The sequence below is a fragment of the Nomascus leucogenys genome, chromosome 13, assembly GCF_006542625.1.
Source record: "Nomascus leucogenys isolate Asia chromosome 13, Asia_NLE_v1, whole genome shotgun sequence".
In the NCBI taxonomy this organism is placed as follows: Eukaryota; Metazoa; Chordata; class Mammalia; order Primates; family Hylobatidae; genus Nomascus; species Nomascus leucogenys.
In genome coordinates, this window is record NC_044393.1 from 10,054,463 (window position 1) to 10,079,104 (window position 24,642).

Consider the following 24,642-nt stretch of genomic DNA (forward strand, 5'->3'; position numbering starts at 1 on the left):
TTTCAATCCATAGCATGATCTTAAGTGAGGAGCTTAAGTTCCCTGGGCTCAGGTTCTGCATCTGTAAAATGGGGACAATAAAAATACCTGCCTCGTCAGGTTCTGATAAGGAAGTGGTGAGTTAACACAGAGAAGCATTAAGAGCAATGGTTGGCATAAGGTAGGCGCTACAGAAATATTAGGTATTATTACTGCTAATGTATGGCCCATTTTATTTACTGCTTATGCTAACAGCTTAGCTTATCTCTATTCCTCAGCTGCTGTGCACCAGCCACCCAGTTATACAACGCATGGGCCACACCCTTCTAATCTTCACAGGAGCCCCATGCAAGGAGTCTATTATGGTCTTTCCCTCCACCCTCACTTCTCAGACAAGGAGCCAGGGCTTATGCCCATGGCTGGCATGAGCCAGAGGGGAGCCCAGGCAGAGGGCTTGCGCTATTTCACCACCACGGACGAATTTACTCATGTGCTTTTCAGAAATGCAGATCCCTAGGTGACACCTGGCTCAAACATGAGGAGAAAATCCCCAAGTCCAGGCGCTAGAGCAGGGCCCCTCAATATCAGCACTAGCGACCCTCAGCAAAGCAGACAATTCTTCACTGGGGGAAGGGGGCGGTCCTGGGCATTGCAGGGTATGTAGCAGCATCCCCAGCCTCTACCCACTGGATGCCCGTGCACACGCCCCAAAGCTGAACCGTGACAATCAAAACTGCATGCGGGCATTTCCAAATCACTCCTGACTCCAGAAATACTGTACTCCACTTATAGTGAGGGAGAAACAAAACACAGCATATTTCCAAGGAGAAAACGTTTCGCCAAGCAATGTAAGTCATCAAGGAATAGGACAAGATCCAAAATATGAAATATAGATATATAGTCCTGGAAAATTGGTACCAAAATAAAATACCCTAGACATTGTAAATATGTTATATATATATAGTCTGTGTATGTGAGATAAAGTAGACAGATAGATAGATAGATAGATGATAGATAGATGATAGATAGATAGATAGATAGATACTCATCATAAAGTTGAAATATCGTCAGTCGAACCATCATGAGTTGAGTTTGGGACATCTATATCGCTAACATCTCCTAGGTGCGCACCCTGCCAGGCACTTTCCCATCACATTTACCCCTCCGCACGATACCACGATGTATCAGGACATGCCTCAACCTCTCTGTGCTCCGGTTTCTCGTAAGACAACTGGGAAAATAAAAGTACCAAGAGGACCAAGAGAGGCAAATATATGCAAATCAGAACTGCTCAGCACAGAGAAAACACTCTAAATGTGTTTATTATTGTCACCATTATGAATACTGCCATTTTCCACAAGAAAGATACTTTCAGAAGGGTCAAGTGCTTTGCCCAAAGCCTCACAATCGTGGGATTTTATGCATGCCTGTCTCACTCCAGAGCTCTTGTTCTCAACAGGAGAGAGGGGAACCCCAGAGACACAGGAGAGCGAGACCCCGGAGGGCAGCCTCCACCCACCTCTGGTGGGGCATCTGGGCTTGCTTCTGAATAACCAGCTGGAAAGCCTGCCCTGCCCGCCAGTTCTGGGGGAAGGGAAGCTGGAGGCCCAGGACAGTTCTCTTGATTTGCAAGCTGACAAAACAGTGTGCCAGCAAAGCAGTGCCCCTAGAAGGGTTGTGAGTGTATTCAGGTGCCTGGGTGATGATGGTCTGTGGACTCCGAAGCCTGAGCTATTCCTCAGTCTGAGAATCCGTGGGTTTGGTTGTGTAGGTCAGGGTAGGCAGCAGCCAGGAGAGTTCTGACCCCAGGAGACACTCGCTCACTCACCCCAGAAATATCCAAAACAGGGGCTGTCAGCCTAGAGATCTTGAAAGTACCCCGATGCCCAGCCCCACCCCAGAGAATCTGCTGTCATCCATCTGGCTGGGGCCTAGGCATGGAGATCTCAGAACTCTGCGGGAGGTTCTCACGTGCGGCCCAATCTGGGGACGGGCCCCCAGGACACAGGCAGGAGGCGGGGAAGTGAAGGGGCTTTCTCATCTGAACCCCCATAATCAACCCCCAGTGGCAAGGTGCCAAACCCTCAAACACAAGTGTAATTTCAAAAACAACACCTCTCCACCCACCATAGCTTAGTATGTTTAATGTAAAATAAGGTCATAAAGACAAAACACTCATCTAATCAGTTCATGAAAGAAAGGGCATTTTAACACCCCATTCAAACTTTTTCTTTTTCAAAAATGAAAGCTAGCTCTTTCAATTGTATGTTTATCATGAAAAACTCTATCTGATTTATTTTTCTCCTTTTTGGGAAATGGGAGAAAACTATTACAGACAAGAATTTCTGTCTGAACTGCCTTGAGCCTCAGTTTTCCCATCTATTAAACGGGGATTTAAAAAAAAGTCTCTGCCCAAGTCATTCTGGTTTGCCCAGGGTTTTCCAATTTTAACGTAAGAGTCCTGTGTCCTAGAGCATCCTCCTTCCTGGAAAAGCCTTGAAGATGGTCACCATCACAGTATTTTTTATTGGTGTCTGATCATGAGAAGCACTGGGGCATTTGCTAAAAATACAAATTCTAGGGCCCCAACTTGACTTTTTGGTGAGAGGATCACGGGAATCAGAAATATTGCCAGATTGCTCAGTAGAGTCTCACTACCAGGCACCTGTGGGAGAAACTGGCTTCAAAGAGCAAAGATCATACCGGTGAGAGTCCTATTCACGCTGACACTTGTGCAGTGCTCGTTATGTGCCAGGCCCTGTTCAGGGCACTTTGCTTATATTCACTGGTTTGATTCTCATACCAGCCCCTTGAGACGGAGGCTATAATTATCCCGATTTTTACTGATAAGGAAACTGAGGCCCAGTGAGGCTCAGTGATGCTCAGGGATTCCAAACTTCAGAGCCCACATTCCTATCCTATGTGCTACACTGATGTCTACATAGAGCTTCAGCACTGGGCTGGCACACGGCAAGCTCTCCATACAAGTCATATATGGTTATCATTATTACGAGTTCCAGGACCTTTGGGGCACTGAAGGAGTTGCCATCTTGTTGCCAATTGTTAACAGAAGGCTTCATTGCAAAACATCAAAATGCTTCTTTCAGCCTTCCCAGTTGTTTGGACCTAGTCCTGTAGGCTGAATTCATTTCTGCTAATATTGACGTCAGCCAATAGATGGCAGTAACCTTTTGCTTTTGTCCCACCCAGCTAAATCCTGTTCTATAAAAGGTTGATGGACAGGCAGGAGCAATTTCACAACACATGCACTATAACTGCTGGTGGAAAGTGACAATATCTGAATCCAGGTTATCACTGAAAAAGACACGCCATTAGATTTTCCTTCTTTCAGGGCCCTTCACCTTGAAGTGGCCGAGAGGCTACTTAGGGTGTGCAATGATCAGAGTAATGGAACTCCAACTCTGTGGGAAGAAAAAGCTTCTCTCCTACTTCCATACACCACGCATCTTCCAGCTCCAAGATTTTTCATAACCTCAGGCGTTGATTCAAAGTAGCTCTGTTAGGATTGAATTTACATTAAATAGTAAGAGCTTTAAAATAAAGCTTCTAAACCTACTGTTAAAATAATTTTAAAACTTGTTAAAAGCTGAATTTAGATAGAGATACTTTGTGTATATATATTCTCGCATGTGTATATATGAACGTATGTGTTTGTGTGTATCCTTGACTAAGACATTTAACCTGCATGCCTCAGTTTCCACATCAGCAAAATTGAAATAATACTACTCTGCCTTGTTGAATTGCTGCAAAGAGCAAATTAGTTTTACTGCAAATAAAGCTCCTAGAACAGTTTCTCAACAGAGGGTAAGCACTCACCAAATGTTGTTATTGTTATTACTCTATCATTTCTATGATTTTTTAGAGTCGTTGTCATTGTTTTTATACACAGTAGGTTCAAACCCTGGTAAACTTTGTGTAAAGAGCCAGATAGTAAATATCTTAGGCTTTGCAGGCCATAGGTCTCTGTTGCAACTACTCAGCTCTGCCATTATAGCATGAAAGCCATCATAGACAATATATAAATAAAAGGGCACGGCTATCTTCCAGCAAAACTTTATTTACAGATGCCGAAATTTGACTTTCATATAATTTTCATGTGTCACATTCTATGATTCTTCTAATTTTTTTCCAACCATTTATAAATTTAAAACTCATTTTTAGCTCACTGGCCTACTAAAACAGGCAGTGAGCTGAATCCGGCCACCGCTGTTCTTTGCCAACCCTGGTCTTGAGGATTCAATATTATATTATATTCATAATGTCCCATTAACAGACAGAAGCGATGATCTGATGCAAGTGTGTGAGTCATGGATTTTATAAATAGAAAATAGCACAAAACAACAAGTGTCCTATATGTTTTAACAGTGCTCAGCTTCATTATGTGGTATGATCAGAAGACATACAAAATCCCCAGATTTGGTTATGTATTAAATTCCTGCAAGAGAACCCATGGTGAGATCCACGACCCTTTTTTTGGCCTCCTCAATATCCAATTGCTTGATGCATCTACTACCAGGGAGTAAAAACTCACACCAATGGCGAGAGATCCACAAGAATCCCTGGTGACTCGGTGGCTCCTTTCAGACAGAAATCAAAAGTCCTAATTTTTATTCCGAGAGCCACTGGAGCAGATAAGCCAGAAGCTAGGTCTTTGGAGACGGGCTACATTGGAATTACGTGTGCAAAAGAACTTTAGGTGGCAAGACAGCAGGCCTTTGGAGTGGCTGCAAGGGTCCTTGTGTAGGGATCAGATATACTAGGAGTCAATTCCTCACTGGATGTTTGCCCTTGGTGAGTCTTGGAGGCTCCATTCCTCCTTTTTAAGGGAAGCTAGTAATATGCAGAACATTCCAGTGGTTAGGAGCACAGCCAGACTGTGTTTGAATCTTGCTGATTAACTGGGTGACCTTTGGAAAATAATTTAACCCCCTTGAGTTTCGGCTACCTCATAGGAAGAATGAAATCATGATACCTCTATCTCACAGGAGTGCTATAGGACTACATAAGACAATACAGGTGAAGCACTCAGAAATTAGAGCTTGGAATTGAGAACATGCTAAGTAATGATTTACTATTATCATCATTATTATTATACATCATACATTATTATAACAAAGCTCTTCAGAGGTTTGGTGATGATGTGGTCAGGTACCTAGCTCTGTGTCTCATATGTGAGAGATGTTATCAATCCTTATTCCCTCCATTGACTAATAATAATTAAGCTCCCGATAAATGCAAACACACTGCTAAGATTGGGAGATACAAAATTGGGTGAAGATAGACACTGCCTTTGACCTCAGGGTGCCTACAATTTCTTGTGGAAGGGAGACATAAATTAAATATAAACTTTGCCCTTCACCTATGGGACAATAACCATATTAACAGTCATTTCAGAACCATCTTACCCAGCAGTGCCACAACCTGCCATCTCCCATATGATCCCATCTCACGTGATGTTATTAATTACTTTTATTCGACCAGGCACAGTGGCTCATGCCTGTAATCCCAACACTTTGGGAGGCCAAGGCGGGTAGATCACATGAGGCCAGGCATTCGAGACTAGTCTGGCCAACATGGTGAAACCCTGTCTCTACTAAAAATACAAAAAAAAAAAAAAAAAAAAAATAGCCTGGTGTTGTGCCACGCTCCTGTTATCCCAGCTACTCAGGAGACTGAGGCAGGATAATTGCTTAAACCCAGGAGGCGGAGGTAGCAGTGGGCCAAGATTGCACCACTGCACTCCAGCCTGGGCGAAAGAGAGAGACTCACTCTCAAAAAAAAAAAAATTACTTTTATTCATAACTTAGAACCCTATGCATTTTGTTTAATAAGCACATATATTTTGCTTAACATGAGCTAGACACTGTTCTAACCACGTCACAAGCATTAACTTATTGGGTCCTTATAGCAGTCTTATGAGGCACAGAGAGGCTAATTAACTCTCCCAAGGACACACAGCTACAAGGGGCAGAGAGAGGATTCATGCCCAGGCAGTCTTGCTCTAGAGTCTGTGCTCATAACCACTGTGCCATGCTGCCTTGAACTGTCAGAAATGACCTCGTTTGTGGATTTATTGTTCGTATGTTAACTCTCTCCCTGTGTACCATATTTCAGCTCCATGAAGTCAGAGGGCCTTGCCTGTTTAATTCACAGCTGTAACCCTAGTGCCCAGCCCAGCAACAGGTGCAGAGCTGTGCCCAATAGACACAGTCATACACTGCATAATGATACCTTAGTCAATGATGGACCACATATACTTAGTGGTCACATGAGATTATGATACTATGTATTTACTGGACTTTTTTGGTTTCGATATGTTTAGGTACACAAATACTTCCCAGTGTGTCACAATTTCCCAGAGTGTTTAATGTGGTCGCGTGCTGTGCAGGTTAGTGGCCTAGGAACAATGCGTTATACCATACAGCCTAGGTGTGTAGTAGGCTATACCATCTATAATGTTCACACAACCATGAAATCATCTAATGATGCATTTCTCAGAACATTTTCTCGCCCTTAAGTGACACATGACCATATGGGTTAAATCAATGAAAGCATGAATGTATACCCAAGTAAGTATATCATTACAAGCCCTGCTAAATGCTATGAAAAAAAAAAGGCAGTAGTTTAAAAGGTTTTAATAGGGGAATTAATTTAGTTCGAGAATCAGAAAAAATTACTATAATTTCAATTACCCTCATTCTAAAATCTCAATAGCTGTGACTTTAGCTAAAAGAGAAAAAAATGCTATCTACACTGAATACACTTTTCATGATGATATTTTCCCCTAGCAATGAAATGCAACTGAAAATTATGACTGCATTTAACTTTAATTCTGTTGAATACATGAGTCCAAAATCTCCTTTCTATTCCCCAAAATAAATATAAGCAATGATATAGTTTGGCTGTCTCTCTACGTAAAATCTTATCTTGAACTGTAACCCTCATAATCCCCACATCAAGGGTGGGACCAGGTGGAGGTAATTGGATCATGGGGGCAGGTTCCTCCATGCTGTTCTCGTGATACTGAGTGAGTCTCGTGAGATCTGATGGTTTTATAAGCATCTGGCGTTTCCCCAGCTCGCACTCCTTCTCCTGGCGTCCTGTGAAGAGGCGTCTTCTGCCACGATTGTAAGTTTCCTGAGGCCTCCCCAGCCATGCCGAACCATGAGTCAGTTCAACCTCTTTTCTTTATAAATTACCCAGTCTCGGGTATTTCCTCATAGCAGTGTGAGAACGGACTAATACAAGCAATTTGTTCTGATCTCAGCTGATGATAATACAGCCGTGGGCAACTTGCCAGGCCTCTGCACCTTAGTATCACATGTAGCTTCGTTTGGTTTTGATTCTCTCTTCCTCTCTTTCTCTCCGTTATAGGAGCAATGGGTAACCAAATGAGTGTTCCCCAAAGAACTGAAGACCAAGAGAACGAACCAGAAGCAGAGACTTACAAGGTAGTGTAGTAACCATTACAGGGGCATCAGCAGAAAAAAAAAAAAAAAAAGAACTTCCTGTATTTGACAAGTGTGTTGACTAAAGTCCTGGCTGCTGATTGATTGTGTCTGTGTGTGCAAGACAGTGGAGTAAGGATAACCTAAAATGTTTCAGAATCAGCATATTAAATTCGTGCTCCAGCCCTGACTTGACAAATGCTCATCTGAGCCTGGGGTCCCCTCCGTGCGACGGGTCAGAGCTTCCTGTGAGTGTGGGGTCCCCTGAGCTGAGGCACCATGGCGTGCTCTCATAGTAACTGGAGTCCACTCTTGGAGTGAGTTATTTCGGTTCTCCAAGGCAGGATAGAAAACTGGGGAGTTTCGGCCGGGCGCGGTGGCTCACGCTTGTAATCCCAGCACTTTGGGAGGCCGAGGCGGGCGGATCACGAGGTCAGGAGATCGAGACCACGGTGAAACCCCGTCTCTACTAAAAATACAAAAAAAATTAGCCGGGCGTGGTGGCGGGTGCCTGTAGTCCCAGCTACTCGGAGAGGCTGAGGCAGGAGAATGGCGTGAGCCCGGGAGGCGGAGCTTGCAGTGAGCAGAGATTGCGCCACTGCACTCCAGCCTGGGTGACAGAGCGAGACTCCGTCTCAAAAAAAAAAAAAAAAAAAAAAAAGAAAAGAAAACTGGGGAGTTTCTAGAAACACAGCCTTTAAGTTAAGTTTAATTTTGGTGAGACACCCTTGTATCTTCGAGGTTCTTCCTTGAGTTCTTCTGATTTTCCCCCGAAGATTTGTCTCACAATGCCACGTGCTCTGTTTCAGGACAACGCGTCTGCTCTGAACGGGGTTCCGGTGGTGGTGTCGACCCACACAGTTCAGCACTCAGAGGAAGGTCAGTGCCACTCTGGGAAGGGCAGCTACCCTCTCGTGGGGAAGGAGGGTCGGCAGATGCTGTTTATGGTGGAAAAAAAAAAAAAAATGAAAGGGTTGAAGCCGCGGGCTCACTTTGAAAATACTTGCGTTTGTTCCTTGGGCTACCACGCCCTGGTGGCTTAAACAACAGAAATGTATTGTCTCACAGTGCTGAAGGCCAAAAGTTCAAAATAAAGTTGTCAGCAGAATTGGTTCCTTCTGCGGGTCGTCAGGGAGAACGTGTTCCATGCCCCTCTCATTGGCTTGTAGACGGCCATCTTCTCCCTGCATCTTCATGTCATCTTCCCTCTATGCATGTCTAAATTTCCCCTTCATCATACGGAAGCAGCCATGTTGGATTAGGGCCCACCATAGTAACCTCATCTTAACTTGATCATCTGCAAAGATCCTGTTTCCAAATAAGGTCACATTCACAGGGGGTTAGGACTTCAGCATCTTTGAGGGCGATATGATTCAGCCATAACAACGGATCTCTTCTGAGTATGTGTGACAGCTGGAGGAGACTGAGGAGTTACAGCAGATAAGATAAAAGCAATAGAGTGAAAACCTGAAGCTTGGCAGACCTAGGTTGCAATCTCTGCCCTGCAGATTACTGGCTGTGTGACCTGGAACAAGGCATCTGCCTTTCTCAGCCTCAGTTTTCTCATCTGTAAAATGGGGATAAAAGTACCTACTTCACAGAATTGCTATGAGGATTAAAGGAGGTTGTTTATTAAACATTTAACATAGTCCCCAGAGATATTTCATATATTCCTTTTCCCCAAATGCGCACAGCCTCTGCCATTATCAGCACTTAGAAATTCCTCAGAAACTGGTAAATTATAAAAGACAACAGAATTGTGTCCACATGAGGGAAGGGTTAAAACTGAGACATATACTTACCTATTTGACTTTATCCTGGAGTATAAGACTATATATTCAATGCTTCCAGGGTGGTCAGGCTCTACTATGTGACAGATACATATAAATTATATAAGAAGAGGTAGTATAGTCCAGTAGTTGAGGGTAAGAATTCTGCAATCAGATTGCTGGCTTTGCCACGTACTAGCTGTGTGACCTTGAGCAAGTTACATAACCTCTCTGAACCTCTGGCTCCTCATCTGCACAGTGGGAATCAATAACAGTACTTATAGCATAAGCATCTGATATAATGAAAGCACATATTACAGTGCCTGACAGATAATAAGTGCTCCTATCATTATCATATTATGGTTATGGTTGTTTTCATTCACATGTAAGATTCTGGGCTTCAGTTTCCTTTCCTGAGTAATGAAGGAGGTATATTATAGCACTGGTTCCAAAGCTTTTAGAATTTCCTGGGGAATGTATTAAAAATTCCATGCCCTAGTCTCATCCCATAGCTGCTATTCAGAATACCCTAAGGCTGGGGACTGAGAACCTGAACTATTAGTGGCTCTGTAGAAGGTTCTTTTAAAAAAAAATTCATAGCTTTAGGGTACAAGTGGTTTTTGGTTACATGGATGTGATTATATAGTGGCAAAGTCTGGGCTTTTAATGTACCTGTCACCCGAGTAGTGTACATTGTGCCCAATAGGTAACTTTCAACCCTCATTCCACTCCCACCCTCCCTTCTTTGGAGCCTCCAATGTCCATTATGCTACCCTATGCCCCTGTATACACGTGGCTTAGCTCCCACTTTCAAGTGAGAACATGCAGTATTTGGTTTCTGTTCTTAAGTTGCTTCACTTAGGATAATGGCCTCCAGTTCCATCCAAGTTGCTGCAAAAGACATTATTTTGTTACTTTTATGGTTGAGTAGTATTCCATGGTGTGTGTGTGTGTGTATGTGTGTATATATATAAAATCAACACATCCACCACCATACGTAGCTACTTTTTTGTTTTTGTTGTAGGGTGTGGTGAGGACCCTTACAATCTACTCTTAGCAAATTTCAAGTAAGCAAAACAGTATTATTAACTTATATTTACCATTCAACTTATTCATCTTATGAGTGAAAGTATGTACCCTTTGACCAAAATTTTCCCTGGACCTTAGCCCCTGGTAATCACCATTTTACTCTCTGCTTCTATGAATTCAACTTTTATAGATTCCACATAAAAGTGAGATCATATAGGATTTGTCTTTCTGTGTCTAGCTTGTTTCACTTATCATAAAGTCCTCTAGGTTCATCATGTTGTTGCCAATGCCAATATTTCCTTCTTTTGTAGGATAGAATAACTATTCCGTTGTGTGTGTGTGTATTTACACATATGTATATGTATATGTGTGTGTCCATATATATATTTCCTTTTTCCATTCATCCACTGATGGGCACATAGGTCATTCCCGTATCTTGGCTATTGCGAATAATGCTGCAATGAACTTGGGGCTACAGCTACCATTTTGAGACCCTTCTTTCATTTTTTTAGATCTATACCTAGAAGTGGATTGCTGAATCATATGGTAGTTGATATGGTTTCACTCTGTGTCCCCACCCAAATCTCATTTTTTATTGTAATCCCATAATTCCCATGTGTTGTGGGAGGGACCCAGTGGGAGATAATTTGAATCATGGGGGCAGTTTCCCCTATACTGATTTCATGGTAGTGAATAAGTCTCATGAGATCTGATGGTTTTATCAGGGGTTTCCACTTTTGCATCTTCCTCATTTTCTCTTGCCACCGCCATATGAGAAGTGCCTTTCACCTCCCACCATGATTCTGAGGCCTCCCCAGCCATGCGGATCTGTAAGTCCAATTCAACCTCTTTTTCTTCCTAGTCTCAGATGTCTTTATCAGCAGTGTGAAAAACAGACTAACATAGTAGTTTTATTTTTTAACTTTCTTAGGAACTTCCATACTATTTCCCGTAATGACTATGCCCGTTTACATTCTCATTTTGTCCCAATTTTTAATCGGGTTGTTTGTTTTCAATTATCCTCTTATATTTAATATGGAGTGCAAGGGCAAGGAATGAATAGGGAAAAATTGTTGGGATTGAGAAAGCCTCTCTCTCTACCCTTCTCTCCATCCTCTGTCTCACTTTCTCTTTTCTTTCCTCTCTCACCTGTAATATATTTATGTTTTATATATATATATATGCATGTGTGTTAACATATATGAGATATACATACACATAGGTATATCTCATATCTCATATATGTGTATATCTCACATACATATATGCACATATTTGAGATATACATATATGTATGCATATTTCATATATATGTATGTATATCACAAAGATGTTCCCAAAAGGAGGGAAATAAGTTTCTCTTGAAACCTAGGACAACAGTCTGAGATAGCAGTTGCTGTGTGAACACCTGCACATGACGAGGGAAAAGAAACACACATTTCTGAGTCGTGGGTTATTTGTATCTCGCCCTCATACCTGGCAGTCTTGCTGTCAACATCCTCAGCTACTGCTGGAGAGTTTGTAAAGAGTCCCAGTTAATCTCAAGGTAGCAATTTTGCCTGTTATTCATTGACATCTTCAACCTGTGCAACTTGCTTTAGAGTGATTATCCCTTTTAAGCTTATTGTTGTCCTCATGCTGTTTTCCTAAGGTTATTAGCTAAGTTATAATTTTCAGTGCAGTTTTTAGGGATACAAAAGTGGAATTCTGGGTGACCTTTTTTTGTCCTTCAGAGAGAATTATCTGACCATGTCTTTTCATGCACATTTCTATTGATCTCTGTTGGTGTGTACATATATGTATAGAGGTATAGAAAAGTCATTAGAAAAATACGTAAATAGAACTCTAGGTGACTGGTTTCTTTTTATCTATACTTTTCCTATTTAAAAAAATTACAATTAAAACAATTCATTGGTGATACACTTTGGCTGTGTCCCCACCCAAATCTCATCTTGAACTGTAGCTCCCATAATCCCCACATGTCACGGGAGGGACCCAGTGGGAAGTAATTGAATCATAGGGGCATGTTTTTCCCATGCTGTTCTCATGATAGTGAATAAGTCTCACGAGATTTGATGGTTTAATAAACGGGAGTTCCTCTGCATATGCTCTCTTGCCTGCTGCCATGTAAGACATCCCTTTGCTCTTCCTTCATCATCTGCCATGATTGTGAGGTCTCCCCAGCCATGTGGAGCTGTGAGTCCGTTAAACCTCTTTCCTTTATAAATTACCCAGTCTCAGGTATGTCTTTATTAGTAGCATGAGAACAGACTAATACAATTGGCATCCAGTAATATTTCCTATGAAGGCTTATTTAGAAGCAGCAATGGTACCGTGGCTAAGCAAACAGCCAAAGAGGCTGGGGTGCCACATTTGAATCATGGCTCCAATATGTGAGCTTGGGCAGGTTTCTGAGCTTCTTTGTTCTGTCATCTGTAAAATGGGAATTGTAATAATGATAGGACCAAGCTTCTAAGTTATTGTATGGTTTAAATAAGTTGATACTCCTAAAACTCTCAGAACAGTGTCTGGCATGTGGTAAACACATAAGGAAAGTTATGCTGTCTTGGATTTAATATCAATTGACATAAAGACTGCCATTGCTGTTTGAAGTTAACTGTATTATTTCTGCCTAACATATCTTTTGGAACTTTAAAATCAAAAGTTAAAACTAGTCTTTCCTACATCCCTTATGCTTTGTAAGTCTTTTATTTGTCTTTAGATACAATGTGAGAGATATCAATCAGGGAAAATACCTCTTTTAAACGAAAACATGAAATTACATTCTGTATCCTCCTAGAAAGAAATATATCATGTAGAGTGCTTTTTCTTAGTAAGAGCAAACCACCATGGGAATTTGATATCAAACAAACATTAAGTAATACGATCCATGTGGATTAGAGATCTTTCTCAAAAGTTTGGTATTATTATTCATCTTAAGTAACAATATATTGAAAAATCAAAATGTCTCAGTTTTTGCTTATGTTATATTTCTAGCTTCACTCACCAATTTTAGAGTTATTTGAGTGTTCCGTTTTGGAGTAGGTTGCTAATGATGTTAAAGTAACATATCATGTGATTTACCTGCAATGCCACTAAGACAAACACATTTGCTTGCAAACTTTGGGTGAGAGGCTTATGTGCTTGTTCTGCCAATATACAATTGTTTGAATTAGTATCCTCAATTTGTCTCCATCCTTTTCAAATAGTTGTTTTATTTGAATCCAAAAATATCTTGAGAATTATTTCTATTACAGCAAAATATCTATCATTAGAAGAACGGTTAATCCAATTAGGGTATATCTGTACAATGGTCTCGTAATCTGTTTGTGCTGCTATAACAAAATACCACAGACTGGGTAATTTATAAAAAGTAGAAATTTATTTCTCTTAGTTCTAGAGGCTGAGAAGTCCAAGATCAAAGCACCAGCAGGTTCAGTGTCTGGTGAGGGCCCTGTTCTCTACTTCCAAGATGGTGCCTTGTTGCTGTGCCCACCAGAGGGGAGGAATGCTGTGTCCTCATATGGCAGAAGCGACAGAAGGGCATGAAAGGGACTAGCTAGTTCCCTCAAGTCCTTTTATAAAGTCTGTAATTCCATTTATGTGGTCTTTGCCCTCCAAACTCAATCACCTCCTTAAGGCCCCACCTCTTAATACGATCACATGGTAATTAAGTTTCAACATATGAATTTTGGGGGACACATTCAGGCTATAGCAGATGGTATACTCCTTAGCAATAAATAAGGAACTACTGATCAATGCAACAGCATGGATGAATCTCAAAATTATTATACTAAGAAAAAGAAGCCAGACACAAAAGGCAACATACTACATGATTCCACTTATATAAAATTCTAGAAAGGGCACAAATGTAGTGACAGAAAGTAGATCACTGGTTGCCAGGGGCTGGGGCTGGTTGAGACACTCACTGCAGAGGGGCATCAAGAAACTTTGGAATGATGGAGAAGCTTTATGTCTTCATCATGGTGGAGGCTACATGACTGCATATTTTGTCAAAATGCACTGAATTGTGCTATTAAAGTTGGTGGATTTTATTGTATGTAAATTATACTTCAATCAGATAAATCTGATTTTTGTAAATGCTGTTAAGGTACAATGAAGTTTTTTAAAAATCAGCATAGTTGGCTGGGTGCAGTGGCTCATGCCTGTAATCCCAGCAATTTCGGAGGCCGAGACAGGTGGATCACCTGAGGTTGGGAGTTTGAGACCAGCCTGGCCAACATGGTGAAACCCCGTCTCTACTAAAAATACAAAAATTAGCTGGGCGTGGTGACACCCATCTGTAATCCCAGCTACTCGGGAGGTTGAGGAAGGAGAATCTCTTGAACCCAGGGAGGCAGAGGTTGCAGTGAGCCAAGATCGTGCCATGGCACTCCAGCCTAGGAGACAGAGAGAGACCTCATCTCAACAACAACAACAACAACAAAAAAAAAAAAAAAAAACAAAAAAAAACCAGCATAGTCAAAACCAGCTCACATCAACTAAAGAAAAAAAATAAATTCAATAAAGAATGGAGGGAAAAGATAATTTGCTATGTTAGAAGGGTGTCTTCTGCTCAACCAGTTCTTTTGCTTCCTCTGAATTCATCACTGGGGGCAGGAGGAGTCTGCACGAAAGAAAGTAATGTGATGGGGAGGTGTTTTGTGAAGAGATGACATCTCTTAGCTATTTTGTCAGCCCATTCCTTCCATATACTGCCCAAGAGAGGGAGACCTTAGGAGACTGTCATCTGGTACCTCTTCACCTCCCCCCAATACATGTGGTATGTGAATTTATTGCATCTCATTGAATCAGACAACTTCGAGTAGGACCACACCCCACAATTGAGCACATCACCCTCCTGTTGCATGCAGAGTTCCCCTGTTTTGTTCACATGCAAACTTTGGTGGATTGTGAAAGAGAAACTCAATCTCCCATGGCTCAGAGATCAGGCAGTTAGAAAGGACAGAACATTTAGTTCCACACACCACTGTCAGGCCAGACAAAATTAATCATCCTAGAAAGAGAATACTCTGTTCCATTTAGTGAAACATTACCACGGAGGTGCCACAACCCCTATTAATATGCAACAATCACTTTCCCACCAATAAGAAAGGAGAATGACGGCTGCTCCTTACCTTTTTCACTCAAAAGCGAAAAACAGAAGAGAAAGCCTAAGCCTAGAGATTCTCGGAAGGAAATACCTAAAAAGGCTTTTTATCACCTTAGAATATAGTTTTCTAGTTTGTTTCTTTGCAAAAGACCCACCTAAAGAGATGGATGGCCAGTATTAGCATAAAACCAAGCTCTGTGAGAGCGCATTTAATGCTGATGTGATTTAATTAACATTTTGTTCTTCAATCACAAAAACATAGTTTTAAAAGGCACATATGTTCTCAAGGGGGACCCCAGAGTCATCATCTCACTCAAGCAGAGCTGAGGTGTTGGGGAGGGATGCAAGGGGAGGCAGAGCGTGGACAGCCAGGGCAAAGAAGGCAGGTGGGCAAGTGGGGATGACACACTGGCCTCGCAGGTGACATCCAGGACTAGACGAGGTAATGCATTAAGAGCTAAGCGCATCCCATTCATGAAATTGTAATATCACTGATGTGTATCTGTGTATGTACTGTATCTGTGCTCTATACATAAAAAGAATGAGTTTTGTTCATCCTCTCCCATAGAACCAATTTTTGCCCCCTTGGGATTAATACCATCCCCACTGAGAGTGCATACACTAGGGAGTGCAACTTACTTATGCAATTTCTTCATGTATGAGACCACAGAGTATCACAGCTAAGAGTCCAGCACACGGCACGGTGCCCTTCCTCCCATCAAATGCTCACGTCTAATCTTCAGCACCTATGAGTATGTGACCTTACATGGCAAAAGGACTTGGCAGATGTGACTAAGGAATGTGAGATGATTATATTATCCTGGATTATCCAGGTGGACCCAGTGTGATCACAAGGGTCTTCATAAGAGGGAGGGAGAAGGGTTGGAGTAGGAAAAGGTGTGATTACGGGAGCAGATGTCACAGAGAGAGAGAGACTTAAAGATGCTACACTGCTGGCCTGGAAGCTGGAGGATGGAGCCACAAGCCAAGGAATGTAGGTGACCTCTGGATACTAGAGAAGAGAAGGAAATAGATTCTCCCCTACAGCTTCTAGAAGCTGACCCGTTTTTGACCTACAGGCTTCAGAACTGTAATATATTTGTGCTGGGGCGTTTGGGGTAATTTGTTACAGCAATCGGAAATGGAACCATATCCTCTCAAGCACTGGACTCTAACAGACCCGAGCATAGGTTTTGGCTCTGTCACTCACTAGCTGTACAACCTTGGCAAGGAAGTTTATTCTGAGTCTCATCTGTAAAATTGGAATAATAGTATGAACTTTGTAGGGGAGCTCTAAAAACAGCAGCTGGCACAAGACAAAAGTGCTGAAATAAAGGAGTCTGAGCAAAACTAAAAGTAGAGGCTATTGGGATGGGTGCAGTGGCTCATGCCTAAAATCCCAGCACTTTGGGAGGCTGAGATGGGAGGATTGCTTGAGTCCAGGAGTTTGAGTTCAGCCTGGGCAACATAGAGACCCCATCTCTATTAAAAAAAAAAAAAAAAAAAAAAAAAAAAAAAAAAGTAGAGGCTATTCTCATACTTATTCTTTACCATTGGCTTTCCCTGACATATCACCTGACCAGGTTTTCCCACCTGCATATTATTTATGCCTAAAACTTCGTAGATCTTTGCAGAAATAAAAATGCCTGATTTTTGCCCTTCTTTGATTCCTTTCTAGCAAATTTATGACATTAGTTCTCAGACCTCACTGCTAATGTATGGCAGAGACCAAGACATGCCTTCTCTGCCAGGACACATTTTCCAAAAACAGAAGGAATGTTTGACCTGGATAAGAGGTTTCTAAAATTAGTATTCTCCTTTTTGCTTCTAGTCATTGTTCCTAAAAATAATGGACTAATTTTGCTTTTTTTTAAAAAAAAAAATGTAATTGGAATCATTTTATTGGATTGAAAATTTTAACTTGAGCAAAGTGCTCCTGCCAATAACATAATGAGTGAGAAAAGAAGCATTTGCCAATATCGGTGCCTAGGCAAAGTGGAATGGGAGACCCGATGCCAAAAAGCATAGCTCCTTGATGTAGTAAAAAATATAGGCAACAGCACTTGTCTGGAAGGGAGCAAATACATGTGTTCTCCCAGTGTCCACTATTTCCCTCCAATTGGTCTTATTTTTTATCTGTTTCCAAACTCAAGTAAAAGTCCCTGAGAGCAGGATGCTTGCCATCCTTTCTTGTTATGAGGGTCCCAGAGCTCAGCACAAGGCCTGAGATACACTAAAGACTTATTTCTAAGTCTTGGTTGATGAATGAACAGTGGCATATTAAGCCAGTGGTAGCAGAGGAACAAAATAGTAAGGCCGAAGGGCAAGTTCCCAGACTCTGCTGCACTCAGCTTCGAGGAATGCAAGCCTGGCTAAGTAAATAGCACTTTTAATTTGAGCAAGAAGTCTGGAGGTGGCAGTTCTAAATTTGGTATAGCAGTCTGACAGCCTCATCAAAACACCAAGTACGTGAGCCAATTGTGTCACTCCTGCTCACAAGATGGCTGTCACAGAACCCAACATCACATCTCTACATCATGGGATCCAAAAGCAGGAGGGGAAAGGCCAAACTTTGCCACCATTTTTTTTTTCTCCTTGTATTATGAGAGAAAGGAGGATCTTTCCCCAAAGCCCCTGCCCCCATGTAGGCATCCTCTTATTGGCCAGAGCTACATCACATGGCCCATACCAGTTGCATGGGATACTGGGAATCAAGCATCTCTTTGAGATGAAAGCGAGCAATAATAATACATAGTTGGGGCTGGAGACGATTGGCTATTGGGCAGGCCACAAGCAGTGTCGGTCAGAGGTGATTCCAAAGAATTATTAGAATTGAGCAAAGGAAAGTAGTTCATATCCTTACTCTGGCCTTTCAAAAGACATTAAGGAGATCTAACTCACGTCCTAAACACCAGTTTTCTCTCTCCTCGCATTGCTATATGTCTCTCCCTCAAGAGGCTCCCTATCCTCACCTCTCCACCTTGAAACTCTGGGAGACACCCCATCCTCGTAAGGTAGAGGAATGGGGTCTGGAGGCGGGGAAGCTAAGGACTTCCTAGAACTAAATCAAGCAGAAAACCCGCAACTTTCTATGCTCAACTATGGACATAACTGCACTTCAGCTATGGCAGGAAATATCCTCTTCATTTGCATAGGGTGTACACCAAGTAAATAACTTCATAACTTCACTTCATCCTCTTCATTTACATAGGGCATACACCAAGTAACCAATGGGAAACCACTAGAGGGTATTTAAACCCCAGAAAATTCTGTAACCAGCACTCTTGAGCCACTTGCTCAAACCTGCTCCCCACTCTGTGGAGTGTACTTTCATTTTTATAAATCTGTGCTTTCATTGCTTTGTTTGTGCATTTTGTCCAATTTTTTTGTTCAAAACACCAAGAACCTGGACGACTCTCCACTGATAACACTCACAGGCACTCTCCTTTCTTCTTTCCCTCCATTGCACTGTATCACCACTCAGTCTAAAGTAATAACAGAGTTCTGAACACTGGCTCTCCCAGATGGCCCAACAGCTCCTTGTGCCTCTGTCTTCTTGGGAGTGAGCAAGAGCCCTGGGGAAATCTCATCCTTCTCAAACTCAGTGCTTTTTCTCACCAAAAAGTCTAGTGGAGAATTCCTGTTAGATAAAATTATCTTCCCTATTGCATTATTGTGGTTGATAGTCTCCAAAGATGCACACACACACAACCCACCACCCAATAACCCATGCTTCCTGGTATTCACACCCCTGTGTAGTACCCTCTGGGCTGGTCCTATATAACCAACAGTATGTAGTAGAAGGGATGACACAGGACTTTCAAGAAGCCTTTAAGAAGACTTGGAGGCCAGGCGCGGTGGCTCACGCCTGTAATCCCAGCACTTTGGGAGGCCAAGGTGGGTGGATCACGAGGTCAGGAGATCGAGACCATCCTGGCTAACACGGTGAAACCCCGTCTCTACTAAAAAATACAAAAAAAAATTAGCCGGGCAAAGTGGCAGGCGCCTGTAGTCCCAGCTCCTCAGGAGGCTGAGGCAGGAGAATGGTGTGAACCTGGGAGGCGGAACTTGCAGTGAGCCGAGATCCTGCCACTGCACTCCAGCCTGGGCGAAAGAGCGAGACTCTGTCTCAAAAAAAAAAAAAAAAGAAGACTTGGAGCTTCTGCCTGTCTCTTGCAACACTAGCTCTGAGAAAGGCTAGACACAATATTAGAAGTTCTACCCTGAGATTGCCATGCTGTGAGAGAGCCCAAGCTAGCCACATGAAGAAGCCATGAGGCAAGAGAGAGGTGCCCAGCCAGTCCCCAAATATTCCAGCCATCCCAGTCCAGGAACCAGACCTGTGGGTAAAGAAAACATCATGGGCATTTCAGCTAATAGATGCCGTATGAGGAAGGACCATAGAAACCAGCCCATAGCCAGAACTAAAGCTCCAGACATATGTGCCTGTGTGAGCTGTCCCAGCCATCTTCATCCTTTCAAGGCACCCCAGCTGTGGCTTCAGACATCATAGAGCAGAAATAAGCTGATCCTATCCTCTCTGCCTGAATTCTATTTTTTTTTTTTTTTTTTTTGAGACGGAGTCTCACTTTGTCACCCAGGCTGGAGTGCAGTGGCATGATCTTGGCTTGCTGCAACCTCCACCTCCCAGGTTCAAGTGATTCTCCTGCCTCAGCCTCTTGAATAGCTGGGATTACAGGCACGTGCCACCATGCCTGGCTAATTTTTGTATTTTTAGTAGAGACAGGTTTTCAACATGTTGGCCAGGCTGGTCTGGAACTCCTTGACTTCAGGTGATCTGCCCACCTTAACCTCCCAAAGTGCTGAAATTACAGGCGTGAGCCACTGCACCTGGCATCTGCCTGAATTCTTTTTTTTTTTTTTTTTTTTTTTTTTGAGATGGAGTCTCGCACTGTCTGCCGGGCTGGAGTGCAGTGGCGTGATCTTGGCTCACTGCAACCTCCGCCTTCCAGCTTCAAGCGATTCTCCTGCCTCAGCCTCCCTAGTAGCTGAGATTACACGCACGTGCCACCACGTCTGGCCAATTTTTGTATTTTTAGTAGAGATGGGGTTGCACTATGTTGGCCAGGCTGGTCTCAAACTCCTGACCTCAGGTGATCTGCCCACCTTGGCCTCCCAAAGCACTGGGATTATAGGCATGAGCCACCGCGCCCAGCCAGAAAACTTCTTATTCACATTTTTCAAAAATAAAACATTGGCATTTCTGTTTTAAATTTTTAAGGACTTTTTTGTACTTACCATGACTGATACTCTGGACACAACTTACTGTTCCATGGCTCATACAGTCTGATTTTAATGGCCATGCAACTGCTGTTGAGTAATATGCAACTTTCTCTTTGCCTCTTCGGACTGAGAAGAAAACCAGGCAGCACAGTTGGGCTCGAAAGATAAAAACATTGGCAGGGTTTCAGGATCACTCATCTCTGTCTTGGAGGATAGACCAAGAGAGATAGGACAGACCAAGAGACAACATGAAAAAAACATGAAAAGAGAAACAGCATGGACAAATAACAGCTGCACTCAGTTCTCTTCCTCAAGGTGCATTTTAACCAGATCTTGAAATAGAATAAACACACCTACAATTCTAATCCTAGAGTGGACATTTTTTTTAAATCTGTTTTTCATATCCTTTTACCACACCAAAAAGAACTTACCAACAATTTTCATTTAACAAAAATAAAAATAATCAGCGAGACCAAAGAAATGGTAAGGTGCCCTCCAAGTTTCTGTAAGTTTATCAATAAAAGCAGCATACTGTATTAGTGGGTAGGATCCGTTATATGCAAAGCATACCTCAAAGAGCAAATGTTTCTGGGAACGAGAACTGAAAAATGTAAGCAGAGCCTGCCTCTATGTGTGGGCGCAACAGCAGTGACCAATAGCAGTGACTCTCAGAGTTGTCCCTGGGCCAGCAGCATCACATCACCTGGGTACTGGTTAGATGTGCAGTTTCTGCAGCCGGAGTCCAGACCTCCTCAGTCAGAAACACCCCCTTCCCTGGGGGTGGGGCCCAGCTATCTGTTCCCACAATGCCTCCCGGGTATTCTTGCACTGGCTCAAGTCTGAGGACCATGTTAAGAACTGGCTCAAGGCTCTGAATGAAATGGAGTTTGCAGGGAACTGGAAAGTCTCCTTGTTTATAGGGCTCCACGCAGCTTTTCAAGGATGGCTGCCCTGGGAAACCCTTAGCCAATAATAAGATATTTCAATAACAGCCTGATTTTAGGACTTTCAAATGAAATTTCCCAATTCAAAAAAATATAAACACTGTGTTGGCCAAACAATCAGCAGACCTCATGGTTGGCAACCTCCGATAGTGTGAAGTTTATTTTTTTCCCTACTTCAAATCCCTCTAAAAAGATGGCTATAAAAAAAATCATCTTCATCATCATCATCAAGTTATCATAGCTTCAAGCAATGAAACATTGAAATCCTGTAACCAATTTCAGCTGTGCCTGCAGATTTGTGGGCTCACCAGGCATCCTGCCCGTCACAATGTGCGTCCCATCTGTGTTTTCCACAGAGAGGGACAGTGGTGGGATATTGCCAGTGGCTGGCCCCCTTTGCAGCTTTCTGTCACGTAGTCTTAAGCCAGTAAGTTGGCTATGTGGTTAATTCATGGGTCCTCTTAAAAATGCCTTCTGAGAGTTACATCAACTCCAGGTGATATAAAAAGAAAAGCTGGATTTTCTGAATTTGCCAAGCACAGGCTCAGACTCTTCAACATGGAGATGTCCCTAAGGCCATGACACTCTCAGCAAGCAGGGCCCACCCGGCCTATCAGCCCCTCCATTCAAAGCTGATGCTCATTGGTTAGAACCTGCCTCGCTGCTGGGCCAGCCCCAGGCAAATTGGGAAATAGGTCAAATGTTCAGTCCACTTTGAATCCCACCTCTCGTTTCTAGTTCCCTACTTTCATTTTTTTCTTTTCATTATTTCTTCATTTCTTAATGGCATCGATGGGGTAGGTGCATATACATAGTAAACATTCTGAATGATATACATAATAAGATAAGGCAGAGAAAAAAATCCCCACCCTAACTCTGATGGCTCCCCAAACCCCATCCCAAATTTCCTTCCTTAGAGGTAAATACTCTACAGTTTCTTGTATCCAGAGGTATCCCAAGCATGTCTATTTATAAATTCTCTCCTCAACCTCCCGACACCATTTTTTAAAAACAAATGGAAACATGCTGTACATGCTGTTGGGCACAGCTTTTTTTTCCCTTACTAAAATTCCTTGGGGAATTTTAATGCCTGTGGAGTATTTCATTGTAGGGACATATGAGTATTTATTTTTTTAATTTTTATCTAGGTTCAGAGTACATGTGCAGGTTTGTTCTAAGGTAAACTCACGTCATGGGGGTTTGTTTTGTACAGATTATTATGTCACCCAGGTACTAAGCCTAGTACCCACTAGTTATTTTTTCTGATCGACTTCCTCCTCCCACCCTCAAGTAGGCTCAGTGTCTGTCATTCCCCTCTTTGTGTCCCTGTGTCCTCAAGGACATATGATAATTTATTTAACCAGGTTTCTGCTAATAAGTGTTTAGGTCATTTCCAGTTTTTTGCCACAACTACAGTAGTCCAGCAAACAGTTCCATATGTGTAAGCCTTTCTACCCCTGCGCAATTGTATTTCTAGGATAACATTTTAGAAGTGGAAGTTAGACTTACAGTGTTTGTGAAATTTTAAGTATTAATAGATATTACTGAGCTATTCTCCAAAGAGGTGGTCAAATTACACTCCCACGGACGATCTATATGGCTGTTCTGTGTGTGTGTGTGTGTGTGTGTGTGACAGAGTCTCACTCTGTTGCCCAGGTTAGAGTGCAGTGGCACAATCTCGGCTCACTGCAACCTCTGCCTCCCAGGTTCAAATGATTCTCCTGCCACCGCCTCCCAAGTAGCTGGGATTACAGGCGCCCATCACTACGCCCAGCTATTTTTTGGTGTTTTGTTTTGTTTTTTTTAGTAGAGACAGGGTTTCACCATATTGGCCAGGCTGGTCTTGAGCTCCTGACCTCATGATTTGCCCGCCTTGGCCTCCCAAAGTGCTGGGATTACAGGCGTAAGCCACTGTACCCAGCCACAGCTGCTCTTTTTTTATGCGCTTTCCATTGGGGTCATCAAATGTCTCCTTTTTAACCAATTTGGCAGGGGGAAAGCCAAGTGTCATAATTCTATTGTGCTTTTATTTTACTACTTATGAGGACAAACATCTTTTCTTCTGCTTAAAAGCTGGCTGCATGTCTTTTCCTGTGAACTCTTCACTCCTATTTGTCTATTTCCTACCCCCAGCCCTTGGTTCTGTGTTGCTGTTTATTTATCTAATTCTTCTTTTTACAAATTGAGGTACAATTCACCTACCATAAAATTCACCTTTTAGAGTGACAATTCAGTGATTTTAAGGATATTTGCACCATGTGTGCAACCGTTCCACGTCTAATTCCAGAACATCGTCATCCCTCCAAAACAAGACTCCCTACCCTTTAGCGCTTAGTTTTTTCCCTATTCCCAGCCACTGGCAACCACTAATCTGTTTTCTGCCTCTATGGATTTGCCTATTCTAGACACTATATAAGTGGAATCATACAATATTTTGCTTTTTGTGTCTGGCGTCTTTCACTTAGCATCATGCTTCCAAGTATAAAGCATGATATAACATGGATCGGTGCTTTGTTTCTTCTTACGGCTGATTAATACTCTATTGTATGCAAATGCTAGATTTCCTTTTTCCAGTTGATGGATATTTGGGTTGTTTCCACTTTTCAGCTATTATGAAAATGCTGCTATGGACATTTGTGTACAAGTTTCTGTGTGGACATATGTTTTCATTTTCTTGCTTACCTAGGAATGGAATTGCTGGGTCTTAGGGTAACTCCATGTTTAACTTTTCCAGGAACTGTTAAACAGCTTTCCAAAGCAGCTGCACCATGTCACATTCCCACCAGCAATGCATGAGCATTCCGATTTTTCTACATCTTCCCTAACACTGGTTATTGTCTCTCTGATTATGGCCATCCTCGTGGGTGTGAAGACGTATCATGCTGTGGCTTTGACTGCACTTCCCTAATGAGATGACATTAGGCATCTTTTTATGAGTTCGTTGGCCATTTGTATATCTGCTCCAAAGAAAACAATATCATCCTGATTTGGCTACTTTGCTGCACCCTGAGCCTCTTGTTTCTGTTTCCTGGCTAATTTTTCCAGAGTCTCAAAGTAATAATAGTCACTCTTTGGCAATCTTCTATGTGTCCTGA

General features: G+C 42.4%; 1 protein-coding gene across 5 annotated transcripts in view; it reads left to right on the top strand.

Moving 5' to 3' along the window:
• Positions 1-24,642, top strand: part of BCAS1 (breast carcinoma amplified sequence 1) — a 126,100-nt gene that overhangs the window by 4,035 nt on the left and 97,423 nt on the right. For all 5 annotated transcript variants that reach the window (XM_030825557.1, XM_030825564.1, XM_030825560.1 and 2 more), the window contains exons 2-3: positions 7,375-7,451; positions 8,258-8,327. In XM_030825557.1, the coding sequence (XP_030681417.1) occupies positions 7,380-7,451; positions 8,258-8,327 (142 nt within the window). In that variant the 5' untranslated portion in view covers positions 7,375-7,379. The remainder of the gene's footprint in view (positions 1-7,374; positions 7,452-8,257; positions 8,328-24,642) is intronic.